At 33.1% G+C, this 22029-nt stretch overlaps 4 protein-coding genes across 5 annotated transcripts; 3 read left to right on the top strand and 1 right to left on the bottom strand.

Annotated features, from left to right (window-relative positions):
• The first annotated feature begins 3085 nt into the window (after positions 1 to 3085).
• LOC112754862 (large ribosomal subunit protein uL10) lies at positions 3086 to 5413 on the top strand. The gene is made up of 3 exons (XM_025802657.3): positions 3086 to 3485; positions 3594 to 3662; positions 4906 to 5413. Exons 1-3 carry the CDS (start codon positions 3240 to 3242, stop codon positions 5152 to 5154), a joined length of 564 nt encoding a protein of 187 aa, XP_025658442.1. The 5' UTR covers positions 3086 to 3239; the 3' UTR covers positions 5155 to 5413.
• Positions 5414 to 14423: 9010 nt separating this feature from the next.
• On the top strand, positions 14424 to 15110 carry LOC140180206 (uncharacterized). Its single transcript, XM_072220649.1, has one exon. The coding sequence runs from the start codon at positions 14424 to 14426 to the stop codon at positions 15108 to 15110; it is 687 nt and encodes a 228-aa protein (XP_072076750.1).
• Positions 15111 to 15214: 104 nt separating this feature from the next.
• Positions 15215 to 16957, top strand: LOC140180205 (uncharacterized). Its single transcript, XM_072220648.1, has 2 exons — positions 15215 to 15943; positions 16505 to 16957. Exons 1-2 carry the CDS (start codon positions 15215 to 15217, stop codon positions 16955 to 16957), a joined length of 1182 nt encoding a protein of 393 aa, XP_072076749.1.
• A 1965-nt stretch (positions 16958 to 18922) lies between these two features.
• Positions 18923 to 20982, bottom strand: LOC112754861 (group 2 truncated hemoglobin 3-2). 2 transcript variants are annotated; one of them, XM_025802656.3, is made up of 4 exons: positions 20613 to 20982; positions 20409 to 20539; positions 19478 to 19622; positions 18923 to 19393 (listed from the first exon to the last, which is right to left on the bottom strand). In XM_025802656.3, the coding sequence occupies exons 1-4, from the start codon at positions 20747 to 20749 to the stop codon at positions 19309 to 19311; spliced, it is 498 nt and encodes a 165-aa protein (XP_025658441.1). In that variant the 5' UTR covers positions 20750 to 20982; the 3' UTR covers positions 18923 to 19308. The 2 variants fall into 2 exon arrangements, with proteins under 2 accessions (XP_025658441.1, XP_025658440.1); XM_025802655.3 differs by having other exon boundaries at positions 18923 to 19622; positions 20613 to 20921.
• Positions 20983 to 22029: the final 1047 nt, after the last annotated feature.

Here is a 22029-nt window from a genome sequence, read left to right as displayed (position 1 = left end):
ATCATTTAGCTATGCTAAAAAAATTCATTGATAATACTCCAACATAATTTAAATTCTATAAGATAGTTGGTTCATAAAAATTATATTTTTTAAGAGTTTATGTGTGCAAATTGGTTGAAGTTGGTATCATGCATAATTATGTTTGTGAAACACCAATCATAAATGTTGTAAATTCTCTTATTTATATTTGTCTGTTATTGAATAAAAATTATAAATAATTTGTTCATTAACTTTTTTTCGTTTATTTGTTATTAGGAATAGAAAAGATGTAAGTTAAAAAAAATTATCGAATTAAATATTAATATAATTAAAAAATTGAGATAAAATTTTTTTTGTATACTAAATAAATAAATTTTTTAATAAATATATGTATTAATATTTTTGTATACAAATTATACATAAATATAATAAAATAAATTAAGTACAAGATTTGCATGTAATGCAAACCATACATTAAGAGTCTAATAATATAACTAAATGTCACTTAGTTAGTATTCGTACATTATATGATTACAATATAAATCATTTTTATTAAATTTTTAATTTTTTTTAATTGTATAATAATAACAAAATGTAATAATATTTATTTAAATATATACAAACATAATAATTTTTATATTATTTAAGTAGAATCTATTAATATATATAGACTAGAAAAATAACAAAATTATTTTGGCCTCTAAAAACAAAAGATGGAATAATCTTATATATTATACAATAAATTTTTAGTTTTTTATATATGAAATTGTTTTTAAATTAAAGTAACAACTATTATTATTAATAAATAAATACTAATAAATTTTTATAATAGAATAATATTTAATCCGGAGGTAGTCCAGATGTTATACTAGTGAAATATAATGTAAGCTTCTCGCATGATGCAAGAAGCAAATTTTCTATACGATGGCAAAACACCCTCTTATGTCATGCATTTGAGATATATCAATATTAATTCCACCTCAAAATTAATTTTTGCATTTTCGATATCCTTTTATAGAAAGTATGTAGCACTGTACTTATTCTATGACTCCTCATATTTGAGAGTTGAAACTTTATGATGATTCTATGTTTTTATTTTGTGTTAGGCAAAATAAAAATGTTGGGTGCAATTATTTTTAGTAAATTGATAAAATAGATAAAGAAGAATATTATAATGTGTAAAACTATGTGAAGTTTTTTTAAGAATAAATGTCCGAAATTTTTATCTAGTTCATACACAACCGGTATTTATAAATAAGAAATGTTAAGAATCATTAAAATTTATTATTTTTAGTCATTATTTAGTTATTAATTTAATTTTTTTAGTCTAGCAATTTAATAATACACTTTAACTCTATATTTTTAAATATTGATGATTAACTGATAGTAAGAAAATAATAAATCTTAATGATCATTTAGCATTTCTCTTTATAAATAGCGTAATATCCAATTAATAGTTTTCAAAAAGTTTTTAATTAGACTATAATTTTCAATAAATTTTTAATCACAACATCAGTTTTTTTATTTTTTTTTTTATTTTTTTTGTTACACATATCAATCATCGCGTTAAATTTTGGTAGAAAATTAAGCAAATAAATCTCTATCATTATTTAATAAAAATATAACATTCTCTACAATTGTTTAAAATTTTTAAATTAGTCCCTCCATAGTCCATATAAACAAATAATTAATCTGTTATGGGTAGGGGTGCACAGACCCGGCCCGGCCCGAAGGCCCGGCCCGGTCCCGAACACTTTTGGGGCTAATTTGGTGTGATTTCATCGGGTTTAGGGTCGGGTAAGGGTCTCAAAAATAGACCCGGTCATTATTTCGGGTCGGGTCCGGGTCATAGCTCGGGTCACCCGAAGTCGGCCCGGTGACCCGGTCATCATACACAATTAATATTTTGTGTTATTAGTGATGGATCATGACTAATCTTATGTGGAATTTAAGTATTGTAAATCTTAATATTTTGTGTTATTAGTCATTATAAAACTATAAGTTAATGTTTTATGTTTATAATGTATAAGACTTTAGACTAATGCATAATATTGTGTTATTTGTATTGATTTAAATATTTGGTATTATTAGACAATATTAGTATTGATTGTGGTTATACTTTAGTATTGATTGTGGTTATGCTTTAATTTTGAAGAAGGGTTGGTTCTTGTTATATTTTTCTAAGTGAATTTTACCATATTAAATAATGGTTGGAGTCTTGAAAATTTGGATATTTTTACATGCTAGCTTACAAGAAGGTATCAACGTAATGTAATGTTAACGGCCCGGTTTTCACCCGGTTTTCACCCGGTTTTTACCCGGTATAATTGTGGCCCGAAAGTGTATTGGTTTCATCGGGTCTAGGGCCGGGTTCGGGTCTAATAAATAGACCCGGTGTATATTTCGGGTCGGGTCTGGGTCACATCAAACCCGGCTTCACCCGGCCCATGTGCACCCCTAGTTATGGGTACTAATTTTTTTAACCAAATAAAAGTTTGAGAATTGATTTAATGATTAAAATCTATTAAAAATTAAAGTGTCTAACTAAAAAATTTTTTAAAGACTAATTTAAGATTTTACTCTTATAAATATTTTTCGATTTTTTTGAAGAAAAAATTAAATTTATGTTATTATTACTTGTAAGTCATTCCACATTCCATACAATTTAGCATAAATTTCGTTTAATAAAAAAACTCGTACTAAGTCCTGATTACATTATATTGTCATTATGGTTTTTTTTTTTCCAAGAAAAACATTTTTGTTTAAACATTTCATTACTAATTTTTAGTTACTATTAAAAATAATTCCAAAAATATTTTTTTCCTAAAATATTCCACTGAATGTACTATGATTTTAAAATTTTATATAATTCTATAATTTGTTATCGTATAAATGCTTGTAATATAAATTACTAGTCACAAAAAAAATAAAGACCACTCCTCTTATTCTTATATAACAAGTTTATTATAATTAGTGTATTAATAAGTACTAATATACTTAATCTATTTTTTTAATAACTAAATGTGTATAATAAATTAATAATAGTAAATTAGATATAATTAAGAAAACAAGTATTTTATGTTTTAATAATTAAGAGGGTGAGTTTAAGTCTTTATTTTAAACATTGTAAAGTATTTTTGAGTTTTGTTGTCATTTTATGCCAGCCGTTGGATTGAAGCATTGAGAGAGTCATCAGATCTAGGTCTTGTTTCTTTGTTTCTTGCGGAGCAGATAGTAGTAGCTAGTGGTGGTGGTTGGCGATGGCGGGGAAGGTGTCGAAGGCGGCCTTCGACGCTAAGATGTGGAAACTACTGAGGGACTACAGCCAGGTCCTGGTGGTTACCTCCGATAACGTCGGTTCCAACCAGATAAACGGCATTCGGAGGGGTTTGAAGGGCGATTCTGTGGTCGTGATGGGTAAGAACTCCATGATGAGACGCTCTTTCACGCTCCAAGCTCAGAGGACTGGAAACAAGTCTTTTCTCAACCTTATCCCTCTTCTTAGGGTATAAACTAGAAACTCTTTTAATTCTGGATTATCGATTCAAAATTGAATCTTAGGTTTTCGAATAGAATTTTTCATTATGTAGTGCTTATTCTGTGAATTGGATCAGGGAAATGTGGCTTTGATTTTCACGAAAGGGGATATGAAGGAGGTTAGCAATGAGGTTGCCAAGTTCAAGGTTAAGTAATCTTGCTCTGTGCCTCTCAATCAATCTATGCTTGTGTGTTAACTGGTGTTCGTTATGGTAGTTAATGAAAGAAGCAAATTAAAATTTGGAGCAGAGGAAGTAGCAGAGAATAGAAAAAAACGTATCATATTGTTGCTTTCTTCAGAAAACAAATGATTGGTACAATAACTATATATAAAACTTGCTATTAGTATTCACAAAATCTGAATGGTACTAACGGAAAGATACAAGGAGATTTGGAGAAGATTCTGGAATAGTCTTGCTGGCATATGGTGTTGGTTTCTTTTGATGGTTTCTTAGTGTTCAGAAGCATGAACACACGTTTAAACATCTTGAACGTTGGACCAAACTTGTTTGGATGATTTTTTTTCAACATGATTTTTACCCTCAAACGTACGTTTAATTGAAGCAATATTTTGTAGCTTTTGCTTTCAATTCTTACTGTCATCTTTATTTTATTTTTTAATTACCCTTCTTCACCTTCATGCCTCATCTTTTCTACAATCATCTTCATTTTATTTCTCAACTATCCTTCCTCACTCTTTTCACACACTCATTTCCCTCATCTTCAACAATCAAGGTAAATCTCTTTCTTCTGCCAAACACACACTTAGTAGTTTGGTTCATCCTTTTGCAATTATGTTCAGGATTTCACTTAATAAGATTGTCCATAGTGAAGTTGTGAATGACAGTCTAGGTAATTGATAAGGAGCCTTAGTAGAGAAGCTATGGTATTACAGCTTAGTTGCTGAGAGGCACGTTTATATATCAGTTGATACACAAGAGAGTACTTTCGAGATTAAGTATGCCTTTGGGACTTGACAACGGCGGTGCTTACTGACATTTTCCTATTCTGTCCTTGTTTTTTGATTCTGCACCCTTAGATTTTAGCCAACAATTTTGCTAGCTCATCCGTCTATGCTAGTTAGTACAAGACACTAGGGTGGGGTTTAGTAATAATATTCAATATAAACTTACTACTAATGTTCATTGTTATCTTATGCCTTGAACTAGAAGTAAGAAATTAGCACTCCTAATATTCTGGGTTCAGGCTTTTATCAACTTGACTGGTGGAGCCATTGAAATTTTTACTGTAGTGCTCAAGTTTGGGCCTGGTTCATATTTGTTGATTTAGTTGCTGATATAAATATTGGGTCTGTTTGCAAGTAGAGAAACATGTTTATTTATCAAGGAACCTATGAGCCTAATATTTGCTCAATAACTATATCCACAGGTTGTTGATCCTCTTCTCATGTGCCCCAAGTACTTATCATATGAATCGTACCGCAATTGTTCCTACATGCAATCTGGACAGTTACCTTTGGGCCTCAAGTGTTGTAATCAGCAGTCGTCGCAGGATTCGGAGACCTTTCTTGTATGCTCAAAATTCACTCCGCACCAGCATTGTTTCATGCAGAGATCAAAACAGTTCTTGGCAATGAGTGTATGGTCTCCTCTTCTCCTTTTAGCTGGGAGCTTGTGATGTGGAAAAAGTGTTGTAATTTGGATCTAATGGTTTATGCGAAGGATGAGTTTCACATATTTTCTTTGAGCACCATTGACTTTATTAGTTTATTTAGAGCTGAATCCTCCTTGTTACGAAATGAGGAATGAATTTTTTTTTTTTTTTCCATTTTGTATCAGGGTCTGTGTTTGGGAATGGGGATTTTGGTACGGGGAATTTTATTGCAGGAATTTGTTCGCTGTTTCAATAAGAATATTAGAACTAGTGTATTACCCAATGACTAACATTTTTTTTATTTTGTGTGTATTATTTGAGTTAACACTAATCAATTTTTTTTTTTCCAATTATTAGTTTAGTTCATTGGAAAAAAATTGGGAAAGCTTAACCAGAAAAACAAAATTCGGGGGGTAATGCATATCTTCTTCAATGGAAACGTGGTAATAGAAGAGAAGCACAAGCAAATTTAGACTAATTATAACGAAGAATTTACTACAATTTTACTAAAACGAAGTCCTTGTTGCAATATGAATGTCCAATCAAGTTAATTTTGGGCGGTGCAATATTAACTGAGTGGTGCTTTGTTTTTTCAGAATAGACTCTATATTAATGTACTTTGAAAAAGAGAATTTTAGGTAAATATAAATAGATGCTTTGTTTTTTCATAATAGACTCTATATTAATGTACTTTGAAAAAGAGAATCTTAGGCAAATATAAATAGGACAAGAATATGAGATAATATATACACATTATAACAATAATAAACATTCTTATCTCTCTCCTTTCATACACTATAATATAAATTTTCTTTTCTTCTCTCTTTCCGTAGATGTTAGTATATAAGTATTAATATATATAATATTAATATATTTTTATTAGTGTGAGATATTGATGTGGTGAATATTAATACTAAAGTTTTCTATTTACATTTTTTTATTTTATATTTATTATATCTTCCTTTAGTTATTTATTTCACAATATATTATCAGCACGAGACTCTGATCAAATTTTAAGAAGACTCAAGTAACAAATTTTCATTATGTCGAAACTCTCATCTTGAATTTAATGCCCTTGATATATCTGGAAACAACTATTTATCATGGATACTAGATGCTGAAATTCATCTTGATTCAATAGATTTTGGAGATACCATTAAGGCTGAAAATAATGCATCCCAAAAGGATAAAGTCAAAGTCATGATTTTCCTTCGTCGTCATCTTGATAAAGGATTGAAAAATGAATATCTCATATTAAAAGATCCTGCAGATCTTTGGAAAGACCTTGAAGAAAGGTATTATTCTTGCTGAGGTTGACCGGTGTATAGCTCGTCCGTCGATGAATTTCTTCAAGCTTCTCGTCGGAATGAGTTATACATCGGCAAGGAAAGAACAAGGGGGTGGGTACCTGCAAAAGACACTCCAACGCTCAAGTCAGTAAGTGTTTAAGAGGTATAAGAATAATTCTATGAATATAGAATGTAAGACATGAAATAGAAATCATCATGTGTTGTATATTATAATAATTATATGAATATAGAATATATCTAGAATGTCTCTAGAATGTCTCTAGAACGTATCTAGAATGTATAGTGTATATAGAGATTGGTGCCTTTTATAGGCATAGAGTTGATGAATAGAATTGATGATATGACCGTTGATCATTAAGTAGAATAATGGTCATTAAGTCAGTAATGAAGGTGTCAGTTACAGAATGAATGATAATTAAGGCCGAGTTATAACTCATAATGCACAATAAAGACCGAGTTATAAGGTGACGGATCAGGTATAATCATCAAAAGACGGTGATACTTCCTTAAGCCCGATATGAATGGACGCACTTGCGTCTACAGGATTTTAAATTCATAAATGAATATAATTCTGTAATGTTTCGAATCACCTCACGAATGAAATTATGTGAAAAAAAGATAACTGATAATGATATGTTGGAGAAAACTTTCTCGACCTTTCATGCCTCGAATGTGCTCTTGGAGTAGCAGTATCGAGAAAAAGGATTTAAAAAATATTCTGAGTTAATTTCTTGCTTTCTTGTTGCTGAACGCAACAATGAGTTGCCTTTAAAAAATCACGAAGCGCGCCCAACTGGTGCCACCCCATTTCCTGAAGTAAAAGCGGCAAATCATTACCTTAGAAGAGGTAAATGGCAAGATTTTGGTAACAAGAAAAATTATGGAAGGAAAAGGAATTATGTTTACAAGAAAGGATCTCACCAGAAGTGGGATAAAGAAAGAAATATTGAGCAAAATAAATCAATAGAGGATAAATGTTTCCATTGTGGTGGAAAAGGTCATTGGTCGCGTACTTGTCGTACCCCAAGGCACCTAGTCGATCTTTATCAAGCATCTTTGAAAAAGGATGACAAAAGAAAGAAAACGAATTTTGTTTCAAATGATGCTGAAAATTCCACCACTCATTATGATATGTCAGATTTCTTTGAGGATCCTAAAGAAAATATTGGTCATTTGATCAATGATGGAATAATTTAATATGCAAGATTGTTAAGCATTCATGTAAATAAATAATGTAAGAAACTTATTGTTAAGTTTTATTCTCTATGTATTTAAGTTTCAAATATGATGTATATAAATAATGAAATATAAATGTTTATGTTTAAGAATTTTGAAATCATTAAATGTGTCAAGTTTTAAAAATAATAATGATAATAATAGTGACAATAATAAAATTTTAGTATATGATATTATTTTTATGTAAAATGTTTATTAGAAAAATAATTCCAATCAAGAATTCAATTTGACTGTGCATGTATTACTACTCATTTTATTATTATTTATCTTTGAAGAAAATGGCAAGGATATATAATGAAAATGTATGCCTTGCGGATAGTGTAAGTTCGCACACTATTCTCAAAAGTAATATATACTTTACCCATTTTTGTGCCAAAAGAAAAATATATTAATACTATTATTGGCTCGGTCAATGTGATAGAAGGTTCCGGAAGAGCAATAATTTTGTTTTTTGAGGGAACAAAATTCATAATAAATAATGCACTATTGTCTACCAAGTCTCTAAGGAACTTGCTAAGTTTTAAAGATATTTGCCGAAATGGATATCATATTGAAACTATGAATGAGAAAAATCATGAGTACTTATGTATCACAACTCATGATTCAAATAAGAAGGTTATACTAGAAAAGTTACCCTCACTTTCATCTGGGTTATATTATACCAAAATTAGTGCAATTGAATCACATGTCATTGTAAACCAGAAGTTTACTAACCCAAATGAATTCATAACTTAGCACAACCGATTGGGTCATCCGGGAACAACCATGATGCAGAGAATTTTTGAAAACTCCCATGAACATTCACTAAAGAATCAGAAAATTCTTACATCTAGTGAATTTTATTATGCTGCATATTTTTAGGAAAAGTTAATTTGAAGGCCATTACCAGTAAAGATTGGATTTGAGTCCCCTGAATTCTTAGAAAGGATTCAAGGCGATATATGTGGACCTATTCATCCAGCAAGTAGATCTTTTAGATATTTTATGATCCTAATAGACGCATCTTCGAGATGGTCACATGTGTGCTTATTGTCTTCTCGCAACCTGGCGTTTGCGAGATTACTTGCTCAAATTATTCGATTAAAAGCACAATTTCCAGAAAATTCAATCAAAGTAATTCGTCTTGATAATGCTGGTGAATTTACTTCCCAAGCTTTTGATGCCTATTGTATGGCTAATGGAATAAGTGTTGAACTCCAGTAGCTCATGTTCACACACAAAATTGGTTAGCAGAATTACTTATTAAATGCCTCCAATTAATTGCTAGACCCTTACTCATTTGAACGAATCTCCCAACTTCGACTTGGGGGTATGCTATTTTACATGCTACAGCACTTATTCGTTTGAGGCCAACAAGTTATCATAAGTTCTCTCCCATGCAATTAGCTTTTGGCCAGCAGCCAAATGTTTTCCATTTAAGAATATTTGGGTGTGCGATATATGTTCCCATTGTACCACCTTCTCGCACCAAAATGGGACCCCAAAAAAATTGGGGATATATGTTGGATATGATTCTCCCTCTATAGTGAGGTATCTTGAGATACAAACTGGAGATGTATTTAAAATCCGGTTTGCGGATTTTTATTTTGATGAATCAAAATTTCCAACATTAGGGGGAGAGAATAAGCTTCCTGAAAAGGAACTTAATTGGAATGCATCATCCTTGATACATTTAGATCCTCGATCAGGGCAATGTGAACTAGAAGTTCAAAAGATTATACATTTGCAAAGAATAGCAAATGAATTGCCTGATGCATTTTCTGATACGAAAAGGATTACTAAGTTCTATATACCGGCTGAAAATGCTCCGATTCGAGTTGATGCCCCAGTCGGATAAATTGTCACCGAAGCAAATTCACGTCAGAAGTGTGGCAGGTCTGTCGGTTCCAAAGACAAAAATTTTCGAAAAAGAAAAGAGGTAAATACTACTCCTGTTAAAAAAGATATAGTAAAGACAACTGCAGTTGTCCAAAATTCTGATATAGTTTTAACGCCAGAAGATGTTCAGGTACTTGAGAATTGTGAAAATGACGAGATCTCGATAAATTATGTCTTTACAGGAGAGAAATGGGACCGAAATAAGACAATTGTCAATGAAATATTTGCATATAATGTGGCATTAAATATCATGCATGAAAGTAAGGATCTTGAGCCAAGATTAGTCGAAGAATGTCGACAAAGAAATGATTGGCCAAAATGGAAAGAAGCCATGAAGGTTGAGTTAGACTCACTTGCAAAACGTTTAGTCTTTGGACCTGTAGTCCGTACACCAGAAGATGTAAAACCTGTTGGATACCGATGGGTATTTGTGAGAAAATAAAATGAGAAAAATGAAGTTGTACGCTACAAAGCTTGACTTGTAGCACAAGGTTTTTCACAGAGGCCCAATATAGATTATGAAGAAACGTATTCCCCTGTAGTGGATGCGATAACATTGCGTTATTTGGTCGGTTTATCTGCATATTATAAACTACATATGCATTTAATGGATGTGATAACAGCCTACTTATATGGCTCATTAGATCGTGATATCTATATGAAAGTCCCTGAAGGATTAAAGATATCTAAACCATCCAATGAATATTCACAAGGATTATACTCAGTCAAATTGCAAAGATCTTTATATGGTCTAAAGCAATCTGGACGAATGTGGTATAATCGTCTTACTGAGTATCTGACCAAAAACGGATTTAAGAATGATGATATCTGCCCATATGTTTTCATAAAAAAATTTGCATCTAGATTCATTATAATTGCTGTGTATGTTGATGATTTAAATATCATTGGGACTCCTGAAGAGATTCCAACAATTATAAAAACTCTAAAAGAAGAGTTTGAAATGAAAGATCTTGAAAGGACTAAATTTTGTCTCGACCTTCAAATCAAGCATATAAAAAATGGGATATTTATTCATCAAACAAATATTTCGATATCTTCATGGAACAGTTGACATGGGATTGTTTTATCCATATGGATCCAAGTCACAACTAGTTGGCTATGCAGATGCTGGATATTTGTCTGATCTACAAAAAGGGAGATCTCAAACAGGATACCTGTTCACATATGGTGGAACAACTATATCATGGAGGTCCACGAAACTGACGATAGCAGCAACCTCCTCTAATCATGTTGAAATACTAGCGATTCATGAAGCTAGTCGCGAGTGTTTTTGGATGAGAAGTTTAATTCAATATATTCTATCATCATATGGGCTGAATGATCATAAGATAGCTCCAACTGTCCTGTTTGAAGATAATACAGCATGCATTACTCAACTTAAGGGTGGATACATCAAAAGTGACAAAACAAAGCATATTTCTCCCAAATTCTTCTTCACTCATGATCTTCAAAATCAAGGGACAATTGATATTTAACAAATCCACTCAAGTGAAAAGCTGGCATATTTGTTTACAAAGTCACTCCCAAAATCCTCCTTTGAAAGATTGGTACATCAGATTGGGATGCGCCGATTTCGAGATATAAAATAATATCGACAAGAGGGGGAGACTGTACTCTTTTTTCCTTTGTCAGGTTTTTTCCCATTGAGTTTTTCTTGACAAGGTTTTTAACGAGGCAGTCCCCATCACAAAGAATATTGTACTCTTTTTCCTTCACTAAAGTTTTTTCCATTGGGTTTTCTTTAGTAAAGTTTTAATGAGGCATATTCCTAATGGACATTCAAGGGAGAGTATTGCAATATGAATGTCCAATCAAGTTAATTTTGGGCGGTGCAATATTAACTATGAGCGGTGCTTTATTTTTTCAGGATAGACTCTATATTAATGTATTTTGAAAAAGAGAATCTTAAGCAAATATAAATAGGATATGAATCTGAGATAATATACACACAGTTACAACAATAATAAATATTTTTATCTCTCTCCTTTCATACACAATAATATAAATTCTCTTTTCTTCTCTCTCCGTGGGTGTTAGTATATAAGTATTAATATATATAATATTAATACATTTCTATTAGTGTGAAATATTGACACGATAAATATTAATACTAAAATTTTTTATTTATATTTTTTAAATTTATATTTATTATATCCTCCTTTAGTTATTTATTTCACAATAGTCCTTTGTGTTATGTTTAATTTGATGAGCCACGGAACCGTCAAATGTGTACCACAACTACAAGATTCTCATCATGATTCATGAAGATAACCTATTTAACAATTTCTCAAGAAAATGTAGTTATTGTTTGATTTCATGTTTCACATCTAAACCATGAAGCAATGAAGCAAACTAGTGGCTTTGGAACTTTTAATAGAGGCGAGAATTTTGCCAATGGAAGCTAAAGCTATTAAATCAACTTCAGAGATTTATAATCAAGAATTTGATAAGATGAAGCAAAGACAAAATTGTGTAAAAATTTAATAAAAAAATTCGTATTTTTTGTTAATTTATTTGTGCAGTTTTGTATGTAGAAGCTCCTTCGAAAGATATAACAAGCTATAACACTGAAGCCATCTGCAGAGGATTGGTTCTTCCGAGTTAAAATGTTTAACTTGATTTATTTTAGTTATCGAGTTAATATTAAAGACCATGTAAGTAGATTGGGTATTATTTAAGAGAGTGATAATGTTCGTGTACTTTTTAGGAAGGAATTGTTTGTGAAATTACTTTACAAATGTGCCGTGCTTGGAATTTTTATTTTGGTCAAGTCCCAACCTTGCCAAGAATAATAAAGAAACACTTTGATGGTCGGCTAGATAGGAATTTCGATGAAAAAGAAAGCATGCGAGAAGCAGATGATTGTTTTTTGTTTTTGTTTTTTTTTTTTAAATAATTCACATAAATAAATAGTTTGGAATTTAAAATTATAAAGATATCATAAACCAATTATTGTTATATGTCTGATCTAAGTACTTTTATGTAAAACGAATCAAATATGCTATTTGTCTGATTCGATTTATCATTATATAAAATATATATAGTAAATTGAATTAATTTGATTATTAAAACTTAAATTTTTTCGAGTCAAATGTAATAGATAATTATACAATATAAAATAATCAACTATATTTATATAATATGTAATTTATGAAATATTATACTAATTAAATTATTTTATAAATAATTAAAATATTATACTAATTAAATGATAAATTATCAAACTGATTCGATTTACTATGTATATACTATATAGTGGTAAATCGAATAAGATTAATTTGATATATTTTTTCAACAATAAATCAAATCAATTTGATTTGATTTGACGATTTACGTATAAATAGTATAAATTAATTCGATTTACAAAAGATATTTAAGACAAGTGTGTAATATAAATTAATTTAAAATATCTGTATAATTTTAAATTCTAAATTATTTATTTATGTGAATGATTTTTTTTTTAAATATTTGCTAAAAGCATGGAAGCATCTTTCACAATAAAACACCGTAAGTGACCGAAATTATTGACAAGAAGGCAGTTCAAAAGTAATAGAAAATAGGGTAAAGTACTAAATTAATTTTATTTTTAGTGTAATTCTGTTTTTATTCTTAAGATTTAAAGTGTCCTATTTGAATCTAAAAATTTTTTATTTAGTTTTAATATAGTTCCACCATGAGGTCAAAGTTAAATAATTAACGAAATGTCAAAAATAAGTACAAGCTCCAAAGATACAAAATTAACAATAAATGCATCAATACATTTATTTATCATTCTCTTTACAATTTAAATGAAATATTTTCTATATAATTAAGGAGAATAATAAATAAATGTATTGATATATCTATTATTAATTTTGTACCATTGGAGCTTATATATCTTGTTCTTGCAATGCTGTCAAGTAGAATATTCTGTTAATTATTTAACTTTGATCTCAGATTAGAACTACATTGAAATTAAATGAAATTTTTTTAGATTCAAATAATTCCAGTTTGGGTTCAATTTTGGGGTTTGCCAGAATCGTTTAAAACCCTCGAAGTTGGACGTAAATTGGGAGAGAATCTGGGCACAGTGTTGGAGGTAGGTAAATTTCAGATGCGAGGCAGAGAAACTAGGATTGTGAAAGCCAAAATCAATATCGATGCTGCCAGGCAAGTGAGAGATCAGTTAATAGTGGCAGGACCTAATAAAAAGGAGGTAGAAGTGGCACTGCGCTATGAGAGACTTGGAAAGTTCTGTACCTATTGCGCAAAATTGGGGCACGAGGTGAAAAACTGCCATGATCTGCTGAAGGACACAGAGAGTGATATGGTAAAAGAGGATGACATTGGCGAATGGGTTAAAGCTAGCCAAGTGGGGATGCGAATCTACTCTGAAGGAGAAAGAACATTCAACAACTCAACCCAAAATCAGAATAAGGCCACTCAACGTAAGAAAAAACCGGTCTTAAACTGCTTATTGGAAGAATTTGCAGGGATGTCAATGCAAGAAGGGAAACAAAGTTTGAAACCACAAGACACTAGTAACAGGGCAGCACCTGAGTCACCTCAATCAGCCAACTCTAGAACAGAATGCATGGAGGTTATCATAGCTGGTCAGTCCAATACCAAGGAGGATGAAGGGCAGCTTATGCAATTCGCTATCGGGGAGTGTCTCACCACAGAAAAAGGTAGGAAGTGGAAAAGGTTAGCAAGACAAGGTGCTGCAGAGTCAGATACTAAAAGTGAACCCAAAAAAAGGTTGATGAGTGGTATAGCTGAAGTAACTACAAAGAAAGCAAGAACAGAGGATGAAAATGCAGTTGAACAGATGGTGGAGGGTGCCAGCCTACAAATGGCACCCAAGGCACCATGAGAACTATAGTTTGGAATTGTCGGGGTTTGGGGAGACCCCTGACAATTCACACCTTAAAAGGGATCTGTAAATCCCACTCCCCCGAGATTGTGTTTATAAGTGAAACAAAGAACCAATCTCGACAGGTGGAAGCAAAACTTCGGGTATGCGGCTACGAAAACTGGCATATTGTTAACTCGGCAGGAGTGGCAGGAGGACTTGTGCTAACTTGGAAGGACAGCATCAATGTTCAAATTATTAGCAGTGGAGAATTCTTTGTGGCAGCCGAAATTAAGGAAGTCGGAAGCAGTGAGGTATGGGCGTTCATTGGTGTCCATTTGAGTTGTTCAGAACAAATTCGATCCTTACAGTTTGAGGAGCTTATAACAATGAGCCAACACATGGAAGGAAAAGTGGTAATAGCAGGCGATTTTAATGCTATAACAAGCCAAGCGGAAAAGGAGGGTGGAGGCCAAAAATCAGCAACCACCATTGCAACATTCACTAATTTTATTGACAGTAACGAATTGGTGGATATTGGAATGGTGGGGCACCCTTTCACGTGGACAAATCGAAGACAAGGAGAGGATTTGGTGAAGGAGAGGCTTGACCGCTATTTAGTTGGGATGGAATGGAAGTTGAAGTTTCCGAATGCAGTGGTGCACAGGCTCACAGAGTCAGCTCGGATCATGCTCCAATTTTGATGGAAACCGAACCTCAATCCTGGCAAAGTAAAAGGCGGTTTAAATACTAGGAACGTTGGTGTGGAGAAGAGGATGTCAAGAGAATTGTCAGTGAAGTGTGGAGAATGGAAGTTGTAGGCTCGGCTATGTTCTCCTTGGCCCAAAAGTTGAAAGTTTATAGACATAGACTAGTTCAATGGCAGAAAACTCACAAAGCAAACTCCCGGAAAGAAATTGAGGACCTTCAAGCTAAACTAGAGGAGTTGCGGGTGGCTGGAATCAATGGGGGAGAGGAGGTTACCAGTTTGGAGGAGAAGTTGGAGCTGGCATATTTGAAAGAAGAGAGCTATTGGCGAGAAAAATCTAGAATCAAGTGGCTAAAAGAAGGAGATCAGAACACTAGATTCTTTCACCAGAAATTTCAATCAAGGATGCGAAGGAACAGAATTTGGAGATTAGTGGGGAGGGACAATGAGATTGCATCGAAACCGGAGGATATTGCAAAGGTAGCTGAGGACTACTTTTGCGATATTTTTACTTCTTCTTGTTCGGCTGATCCGAATCCATACTTAGAGGATTTGGAGCCTAAGGTTACAGCTTCCATGAACCGTAGGCTCCAAAGACCAGTAACTATGGACGAGGTCAAAAGAGCTACATTTAGTGTTCATGCTCAGAGTGCTCCTGGTGATGACGGGTTTACAGCTAAGTTTTTTCACTTTTTCTGGGATATAGTTGGAGGTGACGTTTTTAAGGCAGTGAGAAGTTTCTTTCACAGTGGCAGGATTTTAAAAAGCTTCAATCATACTCAAATTTGTTTAATTCCAAAGGTGCCAGATGCCAGTGACATGACTCAGGTACGACCGATCAGTTTGTCTTCAGTTATGTATAAAATTATTTCTAAAGTTATGGTGCACCGATTACAAGGTATTATGAATAAAATTATAAGTCCAAATCAGAGTGCGTTTCTCAAAGGAAGACTCATTTCAGATAATATTCTAATTGCCCACGAATGTATGCACTATTTGAAAAATAAGAGAAGTGGGGCAGAGCATGAGATGGCTATTAAACTAGACATGAGCAAGGCTTATGATAGGGTTGAATGGCATTTTTTATGGTATATTATGGATAAGCTGGGGTTTGATGCTAAATGGATTAACTGGACTAAGGAATTGGTAACGACTGTTTCTTACTCTGTTGTTGTGGAAGGTCAACCATTTGGCTATTTTAGGCCAAATAGGGGCATCCGACAGGGTGACCCCCTATCTCCATATCTCTTTCTTTTTTGTGCAGAAGGACTTTCCTTCTTGCTACACAAGGCAGAGCAAAACAGATTAATTCAAGGAGTTCAAGTTAATCGGAGATGCCAAACAGTTAATCACCTTTTGTTTGCTGATGATTCAATCCTTTTTTGCAAGAGCGCACCTAATACAAGCCAAAGCATTCTAGAATTGCTAGAGACCTATGAGGGTTTTAGTGGGCAAAAAGTCAATTTGAATAAGTCGGCTATCTTTTTCAGTCACAACACTCCTCAGAACACAAGACTAGCAGTTGCTCAAACACTAAATATTGAACATATCGGAGCACAAGACAAATACTTGGGACTGCCCTCTATAGTTCAAAAATCAAAGAAAGCAACCTTTGGAGCTATCAAGGATAAAGTTCAGAAGAGGATTATGGGTTGGAAAAGAAGTATATTGTCATCAGGTGGCAGGCACACGCTATTGAGAGCGGTGGGGGAGGCGATTCCTATTTATACACTCTCTTGTTTCAAGCTCCCGGACACGCTGTTGACTGAGATTCATAGCATGCTCTTGCAATTTTGGTGGGGTCAAAAAGGCGCAGAACGAAGAATGGTTTGGATTAAATGAGACACAATGACGAGACCAAAGAAAGATGGAGGGCTGGGGATCAAGGATCTAAGGGCGCAAAATTTGGCTTTATTGGGCAAGCAATGTTGGCGTCTAATGAAATACCCTAATTCTACTATATCAAGAATGCTCAAAGCTAAATATTTCAGAAATACAGATTTCCTACATGCAGAGATAGGTAGCGTACCGTCGTGGGGTTGGAGAAGTGTTCTTGAAGGGCGCAAGGTGATCGAGAAAGGCTTGTTATGGAAAATAGGCTCTGGCACTAATGTTCGCATCTTCCATGACCTCTGGCTCCCACCACCAGTGCCCCTTAATGTCCCTCAAAATGCACTCACAATCCCGCCAAATATGCAAGTGTATTACGTTAGTGCGTTACTAAATCCTGATAGAAGTTGGAATAAAAATCTGATTGAGTCGATTTTTTCAGTTGATATATGCAATAAAATTTTTTCAATCAAACCAACAGAGGAGGAGGATGAAGTTAATTGGTGCTGGACAAAATCTGGTATATATGAAGTTGGGTCAGGATACAAAATTGCTTATGGATTCTTTCATTCTCCTACTTCATTGAGGCCCCAGAACATACACAACAGAGTCTGGAATAGCATTTGGGAGTTGAAATTACCACATAAAATTAAGATTTTTCTATGGAAAAGTCTTCATGAAAAGCTTCCAGTGTTGCAACAAGTTCACAGCCGGTTCGCATCCACTCTTGCCACTTGTCCAAGATGCATGTTGAAGGCTGAATCAATTTCTCATGCTTTGTTTCAATGCCCCCTATCTTCAATAATATGGAGCCTAAGCTTAATAACCCCTGACCTATGGATGAGAGAAGAAGAAACTTTTTTCAATTGGTGGCAACGAGTCTTATCCTGGGCAGCGGCTCAATTCGACGGTAGACAAAAGACCCTCCTCATAGCGGCGCTGTGTTGGAGCACTTGGAAAGCGAGGAATTGGTGTGTTTTTGAGAAGGTAATAAGCCCAGCACCAGAGATAGTGAAAGAAGCCAGCAATTTAGTGCGTGAACTCGTGAACCATACCTGATAGATGCTACTTTTTCTTTACTCTTACTTCTACTCTTCTTTAAGCTCTTAGTCTTTCAGTCACAGCTGGTGATAAATGGGAATACCCAATTCTTTTGTACTTCCTTATGGAAACACTTTTATTTTATATTAATAAAATAATATTTATCTTTGAAAAAAAAAACTTTAAACTTTAAGAATTAAAACAGAAATACATCCAAACATAAGAGATCAATTTAATACTTTACCATAGTAAATAATAGTAGCATGATGCTTGATTCCAATAGTTATTGATCACCATATTAAAGATAATGTAGGAATAGTAATCATATGCTTTTTGTTGTATATTTTCTGCAGTCTAATTTTCTATTTCTTTCCATGTTCACCTTGTTTTGTTGAATTTTTTTTTATATATATATAAAAGAAGAGCAATGCTAGGGAGCCAGCAACTTTTGTGATTGGTAGCCATCAAATAACCATCAATGATGATCTAATGGTGTGAGATTGGTGTAAGATTTCATCTAATGACTCATCTTTCTCTACTGATTACATGCTGGCCAAAATTCAACAAAACTGCTGACCCCTAGAGTTTTCATAAAAGAAACCAGCCTTACTAATTGCCATTTAGGGCATCATCAATCCATTTTTCCTTTTTTACTATTATAAGGCATAAATCAAAGTTAGGTTACATCAAATTTGGTATGCGTGTTGAAGATAAAGTGGGCAAATAGCATCAAATACCGTCATTTCCCACTTTAATTGCCACCACAAATGTATCAATTTTCATTCTTGCATTACATATTTACATGCCTTCCCCTGCAATTCATTACAATCATAGCAACTTTTCCAACTTTGGCCACAAAATGTTCAAGATCTTATGTGTGTGCTATATGCTTAAATTTAACTAAACCGTGTGTGAAGACTTAAAAATTAACACTGATAAATCAAAATTTATAAATTTATAGATTTATAAGAATGAATCTGACATCGATCTAGTTGCTGTAAATTGCAAACAAACAAGCAGGAAAACCCTAAAGTTAAACCACATCTAAATGTTAGAACTGAGAAGTGCCTTATTCATGGATAACATTTATAAATGGTGCTTAAAAATATACATAATATTAAGAGCATTTTTAATATTCCAAAGAGAATGACCATTTCATTCTTTTGAACATCCTATTGTGATAAAAATGTTAAATCTTTACACATGGATGCTCTACCTTCTGATCCAGGTTCACGCTTGCATGGCCATTGGTATTGGTATGATTGATTCCTTAGCTGATCTCCAAATATGCAATGAAAATAAGATTATGGTGAATGTTAATGTTATCTTCCTGCTGCATGCTTGCATGGCACTTGCTGGTTTTGATTCTTCAGTTCATCTCCAGCAACCAGAAAATATGCAGTGTGCCTAAAAAAAATAACAAGGAAACCAAAATAGGATCTGAACAAGCATCTATATATATGAAGTTGCACTGTGTGACAGAAAATAAACCTGAAAAAGTTCATCATTTTAATCTTTGAGTCATCATCTATATCTGTAGTTGTGTCCAATGCTTGTTGCATGTGATGCAACCACCTCTCTGCAGCTTGGTGCGTGACCGGGAACGGTCGATGTCGACCAATTAGAGCAGGATGCCCTGGCAATACATCAAGAAAGAAGCTTATATGGTAGCTAGTTGCACTCGAGAGAGAAAACTTTTGTTGATTAAACTACACATATTTTTATAATTTTAAGATGATGTTAAGAAAAAGACCCAAATGTACTAGTAGAGTGCATATACTGCTAAAATCAATGGCCAATATAAATAAAAGAATAAAGTGACAATTAGGTCTTGAAGATTTTGACTTTGGACTAATTAATACTTAAAGAGAAAAAAAAAGTACTAATTTAATCCTCAAAGATAACAAACAGTAAATTCATGATGTCTTTTTATCAATTTATATTTGTCTATGAAAAATAGTAATAACTTTTGAAGCAAAATTTCCCTTATTTTAATATAATTTATAATAAATAGAAAAGTACATGAAAATTTAAAATTTCACTTATTTTGATAGAATTTGTAATAAATAGAAAAGTACATGAAAATTTTAAAAGATAATAAATATTTTACTATCCAAAAACTAAATCGTTTTCAATATACTAATGTAAATAACAAAATACATCAACAATTCTGTTTTTGTTTTGCATTATTTCCAGTTGCTATCTTCAAAGATTTAACTGTCACTCTACTCTAAATAAAAATAAAATTACTGGTACTGAGATTTTCTCTTTCACTTTCAAATTTAGGGATCTATCAAATCTTTCATAAAGATAACTAATCCTTTCTCTCCATAAAAGTCATCACGTATAAGATTACTTGAAAATATTACATAATCACACATATTCTCGTGGAGCATTTTCCCCTATTGTGGAAGAAGAGTACCTCGTCTCTGAGAATAGAGAGCAGGGCCTCCCATTCTTTGGACGAAAAATTCGTATTGGTTTTGAATAGCGTCTTCTTTCTTAGAATTCGCGAAGATTGAACGAAACCATTCTTCCTCGTCATCATAAACCCTATCTCCCAAGTCAAACCAACATTACATTTGAAATGAAAGAAAGAAGCAGTGAGCATTAAGTAAGTAAGTACCTGGTATAGAAATTGGTGGAGAGGTTAATGAATGTTTGAAGGCCGAGTTTCTGAAACAGATTGGTTTCGTCGATGGCGAAAGCGTCGTCCGTTGCCACTCCGCTCCATTCCGCCGCTTTCTGTTGCAGACTCTGCATCGTGTTAGTGTTTGTTATGCGTAGCTTGCTGTTACTGCAAATCTGCAATATATATAAGGCTCGCAGAGTTCGCGTGGATTCCACGCTATTTTTTGTTTTATTTATTTACTTAAAATTTAAGTTGAGGTTAGTACTCAAACTGTGGGCGCGGCTTGTTTTGCAATAGTGAGGTAACAATGTGTTCGTCTGACTCACTCTCTTTCTAGGGCACGGATTCCATGCACCGTGCGTGTTTGGCTGATCAGTGTGCCTAGCATTTAATTTTGGCTGCCAGAGAGCTAAATAAGAAGAGTCGTTGGATTTTTTTATTTTTTAATTTAACGGTGGAGATTATCCTGGTATTTGTCTCTTTTAATTGGCTAATAAATACTCTTTATAGGTTTTATATCATAGGAATCACTTTAAAAATTTTAATTTTTTGATGATTATTATTATAGATCTAATATCTATTTGGGTTAATAATTTAATATAGTAAAAATTTATGATTTTGTAAGTTTAAATTAATTAGAGATAATTATTTTGTTTTATGTTAAACTAAAGAACGATGAAGTTGGGCTGAGAAAATAGATTTTTCGTGTACTGTCTGTTGCTATCACTCACCTTCGTGACTTTTATGCAGTTCGAGTTACAGGAAGTTACTCTATATAGAATCGCCGGTCAAGAATTTGTACAGTCACTAGACGCGCATCTGCCTCGATAAAATTGAAAAATTTATCACTTTAGTCTGTTACTATCATAGTCGGAACATGAATGACAAATACTAGTGGTTTGGTTTGGATAGATGTTTAGTTTTGTCTGAGAGAATTAGCGGCGAAGGATCAAACGGCAAGGAGATGGTGGACGAGAGACTGGCCAAGGAGAGGCAAAAGATGTTTCAGGTCGGATCATATTAGCACATAGTTGGGTTGGACTTGGTTGCATCTATTCAGGCAATACCGGGAGTGGATCCTCTCCAGTGGAATAAAAACTGGATGGTATCCAATGGAAGATCTCACCCTTCATTGCATTCTCTCTCTCATTTATTTCTGGTCCCACTTAAAGAATTGAAGGTGGGAGATTACACTGTATTCTCTCCAGTGACAAAAAAAAATGGAGAGGATCTATTTCCAGGCAATACCCATCTAAAAAGAAGATTAAATTTGTATAGACTATTTTTTTTTACATGGAGATGTATACTTTATAGGTTACAGTAATATGATTTAGAAAATTAGTTCTATTTTTAGAAATTTAATTAATTATAATAATATAATATGAAAAATTAGTAAATTTATAAAATAATT

The sequence above is a fragment of the Arachis hypogaea genome, chromosome 16, assembly GCF_003086295.3.
Source record: "Arachis hypogaea cultivar Tifrunner chromosome 16, arahy.Tifrunner.gnm2.J5K5, whole genome shotgun sequence".
In the NCBI taxonomy this organism is placed as follows: domain Eukaryota; kingdom Viridiplantae; phylum Streptophyta; class Magnoliopsida; order Fabales; family Fabaceae; genus Arachis; species Arachis hypogaea.
This window is presented reverse-complemented; position numbering and strand designations above follow the sequence as displayed.

Coding starts and splice junctions, on each gene's coding strand:
- LOC140180205 (XM_072220648.1), top strand. CDS start 15,215: ATGGAAGTTGTAGGCTCGGCTATGTTCTCCTTGGCCCAAAAGTTGAAA. Junction 15,944..16,504: donor ATGCCAGTGACATGACTCAG/GTACGACCGATC, acceptor CTTTTTTGCAAG/AGCGCACCTAATACAAGCCA.
- LOC112754862 (XM_025802657.3), top strand. CDS start 3,240: ATGGCGGGGAAGGTGTCGAAGGCGGCCTTCGACGCTAAGATGTGGAAA. Junction 3,486..3,593: donor ACCTTATCCCTCTTCTTAGG/GTATAAACTAGA, acceptor GAATTGGATCAG/GGAAATGTGGCTTTGATTTT. Junction 3,663..4,905: donor ATGAGGTTGCCAAGTTCAAG/GTTAAGTAATCT, acceptor CTATATCCACAG/GTTGTTGATCCTCTTCTCAT.
- LOC112754861 (XM_025802655.3), bottom strand. CDS start 20,749: ATGCAGAGTCTGCAACAGAAAGCGGCGGAATGGAGCGGAGTGGCAACG. Junction 20,540..20,612: donor TCCACCAATTTCTATACCAG/GTACTTACTTAC, acceptor CTTGGGAGATAG/GGTTTATGATGACGAGGAAG. Junction 19,623..20,408: donor TCTCTATTCTCAGAGACGAG/GTACTCTTCTTC, acceptor ATGTATTGCCAG/GGCATCCTGCTCTAATTGGT.
- LOC140180206 (XM_072220649.1), top strand. CDS start 14,424: ATGAGAACTATAGTTTGGAATTGTCGGGGTTTGGGGAGACCCCTGACA.